The 12100-nt window shown below is 34.6% G+C and overlaps 1 protein-coding gene across 2 annotated transcripts in view; it reads right to left on the minus strand.

The window, feature by feature from the left end:
• Window positions 1-928: 928 nt before the first annotated feature.
• LOC128858564 (cystathionine gamma-lyase) overlaps window positions 929-12100 on the minus strand; it is a 34776-nt gene continuing 23604 nt past the window's right edge. For both annotated transcript variants that reach the window (XM_054094955.1, XM_054094954.1), the window contains 3 exons: window positions 9631-9895; window positions 9253-9580; window positions 929-1134 (listed from right to left, as the gene is read on the minus strand). In XM_054094955.1, the coding sequence (XP_053950930.1) occupies window positions 984-1134; window positions 9253-9580; window positions 9631-9895 (744 nt within the window). In that variant the 3' untranslated portion in view covers window positions 929-983. The remainder of the gene's footprint in view (window positions 1135-9252; window positions 9581-9630; window positions 9896-12100) is intronic.

Raw genomic sequence — 12100 nt, forward strand, 5'->3', positions numbered from 1 at the left:
TGGGGCGGCAGCCCTTGGTCGGGAAAAACTCGAGTCATTCCGGTAACGTAGAACCGGCTGCCATGGGAATGAAAAAAAAAAAATAAAAATAAAAATAAAAAATATGTAAATCATTGTTTCTTGTATGATAAACCTGTCAAATTAAAAAAAAAGTTAAAGAATCGTTGAAGTACTAATTACGCTAATAGTAACTAATGTGAACTAATTTTCTTCGCCTCAGCCAAATAAAAATTAACTCTATTGCTTAAAATGCCATATAATCATAACTGTGTGTGCTTCTTTTCTTATGGGTGCAAGTATGTATAAATAAAAAATTATGTATAAATAATAAATTTATTTCATTTGTAAACCCGTAGCTAAATCCGACTCATTAAATTTCGATAAACGGAAAATTCATAAAATGTGTAATGAAAAAAGAAAACCAAACACTTTTATTTTATTTATTTATTTATATACTCGTATTTAGCACATGAACTGCGTGTATTCAATGAGATTTTGAATTTTATTATTTTTTATTACTCATTATCTAAAAAAGTTTTTCCTCAATTTGTTGAAAAATGGTTCTTAATCTTCTTTCAATATTTAATTTGTTTTTCCTTCTTTTTATTATATATTAGTTAAATTAATAATTTGTTTACAAATGAATTACAACATGCGGTATAGAATTAATAATAACAAATATAATTAAGACAAATAAATTAATAAAAATAAGAGAAAAAGAGCAACTTTTATATTTAAAAAGTAGACCATTTATTTACTTCATGGCAGCTGACTTCGAAACTTTAAATTTTTATATCCTGAGTCTGAGTTCCTTCAAAAAATAAAAATCCTTCATGTATCCTCCAAAGCTTTTAAAATAGAAATACCACCAAACAATATGATTTATCGTGGTATATTTAAATTTATATATAGGAATAAAAAATAAATATTTGATGTCTATAACCCAAATGTGGACGTTTATTAATTACAAGTTAATTGGTAATTTACAAGGACATAACTTTAAGCAAAGAACATTCTAAATCTTGAATTAAATCCTCAACATCTTCTAATCCAACAGAAAGCCGTATAAGGGAATCATTTATACCGAGTTTCTCTCGTTCTTCCTCTGGTACTGACGCATGAGTCATAATTAATCTGAAAATAATAGAAAAATTGGTATAAAAATTTTGAACGAAGTTCGGAAAATTTTGTTCTTTTATTTTTTTGTAATAAAAACATATTTTGTGGTTGTTGAAAAATAACAGAGAATACAGCAATTTTTTCAAAAAACTTATCAATCGACAAGTTTCAGTGATTCCTGATGTTTTTTCACAAATGGAGGGACCTACAGTGTTAAGCTGACTCCGAACGGAAAATGTTTTTTGTGTTTTTTTTGAGGAGCTTTTTCATGGCAGAAATACACGCGGAGATTTGCCATTGCCTGGCGAGGGGCGATCGCTATTAGAAAAAACTTTCTCAACAAGAAGATGATAATCCAAGATCGATAACGATGTTTTGCGATCCATGTTGGAAATTTTTAAGTCTTTTGAAAGTGTTTCTAAGGCAGTTGCTGATTATTTTAAGTCCAGGGGCGAGAAGTTCTACAAAACAGGAATTCACAGATTACCCGAAAGATGGCAACATGTTGTAACAAATAACGCAGCTTATATAATTGATTAATATTAAACACATATTTTAATAAATGAATTCAAATATTAATATACTCGTATAATATCTTTAAAACACGGTAGAACTTTCCCTCCAACCCAACAGTTAATTGTAATTTTTGTGGCTGTTATTGACACGACTGGCCATAACTAAAATGTTACGATTCATTTTTGTATATACCTATTTATTCCTATCGCAACATCTCTATTAGCTGTAGGGCTTATTTATTTATTTTTATTGAGATGCTCCATAACAAGGCTTGGTAACTGCTTGCAGAGCTATCTGATCAAGACTACATGGGTTTACGATATAAGCATTTTTAATGTCATATCAGCTTGTTGTTATAAAAGTTCACAAAGTTCTGCCAGTACGGTGTACTAGACCAGTCATCATCGCCTATCTAATTGAACGATAGGCACATGAAAAGAAGAGGGGTGTTAGGTGAGTATTATTAAGGCGACATGTGAATAGGTGGTTAGAATTGTGCGGGGTACCTTCACATGCCGGACTTACAATTTTTATATTGAGTATGCCGGGGTCGATCCTGGAGAGGTAGGAGTTTAACTTGCTACAATATCCTGAATGTAATTACAGCGATTTAATTTTCCGCACGGCATTTTGAGCAAACGATACAGCAATTGTACAAAAAAGTACAAGATCCAGGCGCATGCATTGGTGGTACACAGCTGTAATGCGACCAATGTTGTGGTTAACTGAAATGGAGAGATCTACATATTATATACTCGGACATCCAGAAAAGATCCAGTGCCTCCCTTCGCTTTGCTTTACAGTAGAGATAATAACTACTACAACTGCGCTTTCGAAAAAAAAACAGTTTTCCGCCCATCCACCTGAGTGCTCGTAATTGAGAAAGCAAATTTAGGACAGTAATTAATAGGAGGTTATGAAACCTCCCACCGAAAGTTGCAAAATCCTATTGGACGGTGAATTGAATTTTAGATGTTCAGTAAGATTGACTTTTCAGGCAGAAGTTTTTGCTACACGAATCTAGCATAGCATAAGAAATGTAAACTTATACTCGGTTAGTCAGACAATTTTAAAGGCAGAAATGAAATATGTTTAAGTTTGAAATCTAAGACATTTGTAAGGAAATATACAAGCATCTGAAAACACTGGGTGGAATAAGATGAAAAGGGCTGGCCATTTGCAAAACTGTAATGTGCAAATGTTTCTGTTGCAATGTATCAGTTTATTTTCGCTTAGACAATTATCAATTGGCTTCACCCGCGATCTGGTTGTTCATGAATACAAACGTTGGTCCACCTTCGTGTATTTAAATATGAGGTCACACGGTTATGGCGGTCACCAACCCGTGTACATATCTAACTTATTTTAAATGACCTGAAGTTTAATACTTGCCGCTATTAGAAGTATAAGATCTACAGAGATCGACTTTGAGTACCAATTCGACGACCACTACCATGACAGAAATGACTGGAAATTTGATATCGCTCTAAGCGATGACGACATTCAAATCTCAACTAACGTATGAAACATGGACATTAGAACCGCCATTTTTGCAATAGACGTAGCAATAAAGCTATTGTGCAATAGGACCTGTCTCCTAGACAATTAGGCTGCGATCAAGGCTGACAACTAATAATTCGAAGTGCGTTGAAGAATATAGAACATCCCTATAACTTTTTCGACAACTAAAATACTATATTCTGAGAAATTGAGAGACAAACGAATGCTATAGTTTGCCATGTCCAGTGCCAAGCGTTAAACGACGTGCGTTCTCTGTACACTAAGCGTGCGTTATCTCAGTTCAGTTCAAGATTATACATTTGTGAAAGAGTTCCGACAGTTATTTTATAGCCAATAGCGCTACCTAGGTAACCGCGGTTAGTGCATATGTACATACTAAGTAAAATAAGTCTGGGAAATGCAAATAGGGCAATGTATTCTTACACCTTTGTAAACTATTTATTTGAGTTAATTTTTGTTTGCGTAATTATGTATTATAAAATAAAAATATCATAACCTAAAACTCTTGCTTTTCATTTATTTCTGTTTACAAGGTATAAAGGAACATAAATAAATATGACAAAATATGGTGGAAAAACCTTGAGGCAGTGCAGAAAATAAAATAATATATAATAAGCTTGTTCAGCTATGACAGATGTATCGAATGAAACTAAGTTATCTTCACTAAGCACTCATCTTACGCCTGAATGGTTAATCGGTTGAAACTACAATAACGAATTGAGTGTTGCTTCTAAGATGAAGTAGCTACACATATTGTCATTAGCATTGTGGCAGTACTAGATTTTTTGAATTATGTTGCTAAATATGCAGAAATTGATCCAAAATTTCTTTCGTACCATATGCTTATAAAAAAGGAAGCCCTTATAAAGGATTTCAGAAATATCAAATTTAACGAACGTAAGAGTTTATCCATTCTGCAAGTTCCGTAACAACCGTAATATATCGGGCCTTCGGGCTAAATGTTCGAATGTGAGGATTCCTATTGACATTGATATTTTGTATTTGTGGAATCTTGGCTGAATGAAAACCTTTTGGATTCTGAAATTTTCGACCTCGATCTTCATGATGTTTTCTGTAAAGAGCATGCCCCCCTGTCAAATCTGGAGGTTCCATATTTATTTACTCCAATTTAATAGTTTTTATAATATATGGTTTTCCAATAATGTCAAGTACACTTTGTCGGAAGGTATTGAGCCCATCTCTTTAGAAAGATATGTTTATGATCTTGTTCCTCTTCCTGGAGTTAGAGTTTTATGAGTTTGCTGAGGTGTGCGATGAACATAACATCAAATTTTAACTAATTAATAATTCATGCCTTCCATGAAAATTAACAACCTGAAAAACAAATTTTGCAAACTGTATAAAGTCACTGGAAGAAAGGTGACTCAGCGCATTATTCTACATTTCAGTGCTATTTAAAGAAATTTAACTGTTTGAATAAGTTCTTATACAGAAATTATATAATATTATGAATTTTGAAAACAATATTATGTCGAGTTCGAAGGTCTTTTTGGCAATTCATCATTTTTTGCAATGGTAAATCTGCAAACTTAGCCATTTTATTTGCTAATTTTGAACTCGACATGAACTTAGATTCTAGTTTGCCTTGTAAGGGTTATTCGTAATACATAAAACTGAGTCGAATGACCTTTCGGCTACCTTGCTGCAGAACTGTTTGTCTTGCAGAGTCTCTTTTATTTTTAACGAATCGTTGGCCTCAGATATCTTTATTTTTGACTAGAAATTGACATCCGTTGCCCCATATTTAAGAGTAGAATCAAATACGTTTTCGAAGCTCTCGTCTGTCTCAACTGAGATAACTGTGAACGAAAAGTTATATTTTGCTGTCAAGGCCTAATTTCCACTAATCCGCATGGCTTTGTTGCAAGTCGCTCCACTGTCACTGTCACTGTAATTACTGTATTTCTATTTTCCAAAACAGATCAGATTGATATAATTTACACTGGCTTCTCTAAAGCGTTTGACAAAGTATCCCAACCTTTATAATCGTACCACTCCTGAAGTTTATTGATTGATTTTTTGATGCACAGCACTTTCCTCCTGAAAATTCTGAACATTTCCGTTTGAGGTTTGCGGAAAACCACAGCAATGTCTGCCCGAACCGCCATCAGTCTCTCGTATTGATACATGATTCAATTATTAAAGGTTTGCTCACTAGTGACATTCGATTTTTGACACTCCCTTACGAAAGGTTGTGTTTAAGAAGATGAATAAAGTGGAACAAATTAAATCCTTTTTGGTAAAAATGGTAGCAAAAAAGTATTTTCTTACTTAAATGGAAGCAAACTGCGAACGGTTTAAAAAATAAATTTTAATTAATATTTGAATGTAAAAAATGGTTCAAATAGAAGTGATTAGCGGAAATTGCCAAGTCTAATATTAAAACAAGAAATTATTTCACCTCATCCAAGATTTTATTTTGTGAATTATTTGTTAAATTTAAAACCGATCGCGAAGTTGCGCAGCTTCGCCAATATGCAACTATTTTGTTAAAAAGAAATAAATAATTGGCACCTACAATTCTGCTAGGTGTTTGGCCGAGATCCTCCTCCTATTTGTAGCGCGCGTCTTGTTGTTGTTCCACAAATGGAAGAACCTACAGTTTTGAGCCGATTCCGGCAGATGGTTTTTTAAAAGAAGGTTTTTCATGCTGGTACTGTGTTTTGCTAAGCCTCCTCTGGACACTTCATCCGTCCAGGGGAAGGTGGGCTCATTAAAAACAAGTTCCGTCAATGGCAACTTTTTTATAATGAAGTATGCAATGTTACCGATCGCGTCGGGACTATCCAATTATTCTCCCTGTTGTAACTCTTTGGGAAATGCTAGTCTTTGCAAAATATGAATTCCGTCTAAATCACCACATCCGATCTCGGATTGCGTCAATTACTACATTATGTTCTGACTTACACGGTATGTATTTCATATCATACTATCCTAGTCCTGAACATACCGATGAAAACTCTTTAGCGACTTGTTGCTCGTAAGCAGACCATTTTGAAAATTAAATGTTTTTTCTACAAATTTTACTTTTCCTCCACTTTTACTCAAAATTTCTAGAGCTAGGAACCCAGTGTCTTGCTAAGGGAGCCGATTTGTCAAGACCGAATGAGAAAGCTGCTTACTGAGCAAACCTTTTATCATTGAATCATGGTATTGATATATATTTTAATTTATACACTACTACTCTTAGCAAACACTTCTTGCATTTTTATTTATTTCTGTTTAAAAAATCAACTCAGTTTCTTTCATTTATACATTTTTTGATTATATTTTTCGTTCTTATATTGCGTTTCCCGATACACAATACACTCGGAATCGTCGGAGTTGATAATAGCATTTTCCCAAAATTGTCACGTCGAGATCTCCAACGGAATTAAAGTGATCATAAAAATTGATAATTTTGAATTTGAATAATTGAAAATTGAAATTTAAAATAAAAAATAAAGAAACATAGATTGCATAACTTGTTTTTATGTGTTGTTAGCATATCAGTACTTATTCAAGATACTTCAACTGCACGTACTAAAAGTATTTCGTTAAAGTTTAAATTTTTCCTAACAAACGTAGGAATTTTTTTCTTTTCTGTCTTTAAAAACAAGGATTGTAAAATTTTATATTTAACGCAAAGTTAACGAAATAGAAGCTTTTTAGCATTCACTGGAACGTAATGTGATTTCTTCCAAAATCAATCTGAGGATTTATATTAGGTAAAATAAAAGGAACAAAGAATTCAACATTTTCTGTTATTATGTATAGTTTAGAAAAAGACATGCCTAAGATTTTTAGTAAAATGCTACATTTGTGTAAAATTAGCGGCCTTTTTTAATTTAACATATTAATATTGCTGTCCTGATTGGTTTTGAGTAGCTATTACTTTACATATTGCATTTTTTCTTTTGCATTAAGTATCTATATAAGAAAATTACTAGGGAACAAGTTACAAATAATAAGAAAACCGAACGTACTAAACAAGAAATAACGGAATAGATTAGTTAACTTTCATACTTAGCTTAGCATTAAATCGTCTCGACCCACAATGTGTTGAGCAGTATCAACTAATTTCAACCAAACCCCTCGATATATGAACTCTGGCAATTCTTGACTTAATATAATCGTTAAGATTTAAGAAAAATAAAGTTACGGGTGCAGCAAACTCAACGCTACTTTTAATGCAGTTCTTAAATTTAAAGCGAGAGCAGATTTTCGCTGGCAAAAGGCTAATTTACATTCTGGAAACACAATTAGGCATTCTTAGGCAAGCAAATCCATCATTTGTTGTCTACTAAGATATGGCAGACAAGCATTTGACATTTCTCATAAATTAGGGAATGATGATAAACAATGGTAGCATGGAATTTCTAAACGCTCTTAATAACCATGCAATACAATATCCTCTTTTGTTCAGCGCCAAAGGACATACTGCTGCATTGACCATATCTAAGAAACTTGAGATGAATCATAAGTCATGTGGTTTGACACAAACCTGACTAACCGAGTTGAAATGGTATCGTACACCTCCCAGCAGACTTAGGTACAAAATCGTTGGAAGGAGTTTCAATCGGGTACGCTAACAATCACAAAGTTATAAGTCTAGAATCCAGAACATCAAAAAGTTGAAATTTCCTGTGGTTTGCAATATCTTGTGGAAAAGTGACTTTTAACTCGCGAAAACAATGCTGTTGAGTTTCTTGACAATGTTGTATTTTATGACACTTCACTACAGACACTACTACGTCTACAGAACATGATCCATGTGTTTTTAGATGGTCTAGTTGTAGAAATTAATATCGAATTAATTATGGGGTTTGTGAGGGAGCTACAGGAAGAGTTTAAAGTAAAACTATATACTAAGCAAAGTTGTTTTTCGGACTTGAAATTCGCCGCGAAGAGGATGGTTTTATTCTCATTTGTCAGAAGACTTATGCCAACAAAGTAATTGATGGTTTAATATGTAACATTTTTTTTCTGCAGTCAGTCCTGAGGTGAGTTAATCAATTTGAGCAATTTTGAAAATGATGATGATCTGATAATGTTTCCCGATACAGCCGTTCGGCAGCCTTATGTTTCTGGCGGTGGCTAAAGAACAAGACAAGCGCGATAAGTATAAGGAGAAAGTTTTTGCACTCACAATATGTTGCGTCTTAATTTTAGGAGGCAATAAGGTTTGAATACACATCCACATTTGAATAACATACTAACCCAAGTTTTTTTTTTAATTGTAAACATGAAATGTGGGTGAGTGGAAATGGCAACAATAATCGGATTATTTCGACCTTCTGTCGCAACAATCTCCTACAGCCTTTTAAAACTTGCAAAGGGTTTTCCAATAACAGGTGTTATTGGTGAATGGATTGCGCTATCGAGAGATGATTAACGATTTTATATGGCCGGAATTGGATGTTATTGATCTGGACAACGTTTATTTTCAACAAGACGGCGCTACGTGCCACACAAGCAACGAAACCATTGATGTTTTTCGGGAAAAGTTTCCGGACCGTGTTATCTCTCGAAGGGGTATCACAATTGGCCACCGAAATCTTGTGATTTAACACCTTGTGACTTTTTTCTTTGGGGCCACGTAAAAGAGAAGGTCTACGCCAACAGCACAGGGTCGATTCAAGACCTCAAAGATGGAATTCGTGAGGCTATCTAAGACATAGGGCAGTCACTTTGCAATTCGGTTATGGAAAATTTCATGGAATGGATATTTGTCCTGTAAGCGTGGTCGTAGTGGTCATTTGCGTGATGTTATTTTCCACTATTAACGGTATACCTTTCTCTTTATAATGAAATAAACATCCGATCATTTATATTAAAAATAACATTTTTCTTTGAATATCAAAATAACACCTCTGTTTGGAAAACCCTTTACTTGCAAGCAGGCACTGCGGATCTAATTGCGTTACATTTTTGTAAAAAAAAGAAACCGAGTGTCACAAGTGGTTAGTAAAAACTTAATTGTTATTTTTACACGAAATAACGCGTTTTATTTAAAAGTATGAATATAATTGGATTTTTCGGAACGTATCCAAGCCGTTAAGCGAGGTTTGTGCATAAATATTAATTTTTACTTACGGAAGTTCCGCCAAGCTTTCATAACCACCTAAGCTTTCGGCTAATGCAAAGATTTTTAAATTTTGAAGAAAAGCTTTCGAATGCCTTAAGCCACCTTTGATATAAAATGAGAACACTCCACTGTATCCGTATGTTTGCTTAAGAGTGAGTTGATGCTGCGGATGAGAGGCCAACGCCGGATGTAAAACTTTTTCAACAAAAGGATGCGCTTCTAAAAACTTCGCTACAGCAATTGAGCTTTTTTGATGTTGTTCCATGCGCAGAGGGAGCGTTTTTAAACCACGATTTACCTGATAGCAATCAAAGGGAGAGGGAACGATTCCCGTTGCTGTAAGAAAACAGAATAAATAGTTTGCAAGGATTTTGAAAATTACTTACCGTTTTGCAAAAATTTCAACTGGCCGAATAAGTCATCGCTATTAGTAGTTATGCCACCCATTACTACATCAGAGTGACCGTTCATATATTTGGTTAAAGAATAGCACACCAAATCTGCACCGAGTTCTAAAGGCCGTTGAAAATACGAGGTTAGGAAAGTATTGTCTACTGCGAGGACGACATTCCTCTTTCGGCATAGTTTGCTAATTGCTTCAATATCAGCAACTTTTATCAACGGATTTGTCGGTGTCTCTATCCATACGAGCTAAAATGAGAAATGAAAAATATTTTTGTATATAGAAACACGTATTATCTGTAATTTTAAATTAAGAGTAAATAAACTTCCAGTTTTCGAGGAAGTGGCCCAATTATGACCTTTCACTCTCTACAATGGAGAACTTTAACACTTTGTTGGAACTGTTGAAATGATATACATATATAATATATTATATTTCACATGGAATGAAGGCATATAAGAAAGCTAACACTAGTTTACAATTTTTCACTTTTAAAAATGGTGCTCAACCAAAAAGCGTTTTTTAAACTAATTTGAGGTCGCTGAAACCAAAAATGACTTTTTTTCAAAGAACGGTTTCCGAGATATTCCCAAAAAACCTGTTTTTTGGGCAATAGTGCAGTTTTTACCTGCAATCTCGAAAACAGTGCGCGCCATTTCTTTGAAGTGCATAAATTTCGAAAGGCACAAATATAACCTACATGGCAATATATAATTCGTGTCAGTGCAAGTTGTAGTTTTCGCAAAACAGCTGTGGAAAGTTAAAAAAAGGCATTTTTGACGTTTTTTACTAAATTATCAAAGTTTATTCACTTTTTTCTGGAACAAAAAATTTGTTTATATCGACATAAAATAAGTTTTCTGAAAGACAATTTTCTCACCCACATTTTAAGCCTATTTGTTTGAATCGACGAAAAATTGTAGAAGTTATAACATATTATGTATAGGCTTATTTGCCCATTGTACCAATTCCAGCTAAATAAGAGGTATGACCTTGTAGGTATGACCATTGTACGTCTGTATATATTTTTCGGTGGCGCCATATTTCTGCAAGTACAAATTTGTGCACGACGACAGAGGAAAAGAGATACACTCTGTTGTCGAGTAAGGTCTGGTCGTAAGGCGCGGAATACATAAGTGAAAGAAAGAGAGCAATAGAATAATGAGATGATGAAATTATACAGACTCCCTTTCGTAAGTCCGTCAGGAGGTCGGGCAGTTGAGATTGCCCCTTGCACTAGAGCAGAACTTACTTTGTTTTTCTGTGTTTATATCTGTGCTATTTGTGGTTTATACATCTTCAAAGAAAGTGCTCGAAAAAAGCTGACCGCGCATATATTAGCAGCTTACGAGCAATATTTTGGTTTACGAGCAAAAAAGTCTGGAGAAAACGTGGATTCCAAACTCTGTCTGCGCTACATATTCTGCACGTTTGAACGAATTTACCAAAGGCTCACGGTCATAGATACTTATCTTTTGGTAAGCCATTTGAGTGGAGGAATCCTATTGATCATGTGAGTGATTGCTATTTTTGCCTGACTAAACTTCGAGGAGGAAAATATAGCAAAGCTACGTATCCCGAAGTGTCATTAGTGACAAAAACCGCACCACATTCTACCCAATATCCAAAACGTGAACAACCAACACCAAAAGCAGAGTCCCTCAGTTCTCAAGGAATAACAGCTTCGATTTCGAGTGTCGGCAGTTCCCCAAGCACATCGAGTCAGAAGGCAGAGCCAATTAATCAGAAAAATCAGAACTCCTAGCTTCACATCTACAGGAACGCGGTTATTTGAAATCAGGTACTAACGTAACGTATTACCGAAACCGCAATAAAAATTTCGAACAGTATTTCTCAAAAACAGAAAATTTTTGCTACAGCAATAATGTTAATAAGTTGTTTGCGGCACTTGGAGAAACTCATGATCCAAATGAGTGGCGTCTATTCATTGATGATAGCAAGTATAGTGTTAAGGCTGTCTTATTGCACAAAGGCAACAAGAAACCATCGATCCCCGTTGCTCATTCTACGAATGTCAAAGAAACTTATGAGACAATGAAAGAGCTACTTCAATTAATTGACTACAGTTCGTATAACTGGAAAATATGCTGTGACTTGAAAGTTGTCGCTCTACTGACTGGTCTGCAGGGTGGCTATACCAAATACAGTTGTTTTTTGTGTCTTTGGGGTAGCAGAGCGGATGACAAACATTTCACTCAACAAGTTTGGCCGAAGCGTGTGGAGCATGTTGTGGGAAAAAACAACGTTACCAAAAAAGCACTTGTTGAGAAAAAAAAGTTATTTCCCCCCCTTTGCATATAAAACTTGGACTAATGAAGAATTTTGTGAAAGCTTTGGCAAAAAAAACGGAAAACACAGCCCTTAAATACTTGAAAACCAAGTTCCCAAGATTGTCAACAGAGAAAATCAAAGCGGGTATATTCGTCGGTCCA

The sequence above is a fragment of the Anastrepha ludens genome, chromosome 3, assembly GCF_028408465.1.
Source record: "Anastrepha ludens isolate Willacy chromosome 3, idAnaLude1.1, whole genome shotgun sequence".
In the NCBI taxonomy this organism is placed as follows: Eukaryota; Metazoa; Arthropoda; class Insecta; order Diptera; family Tephritidae; genus Anastrepha; species Anastrepha ludens.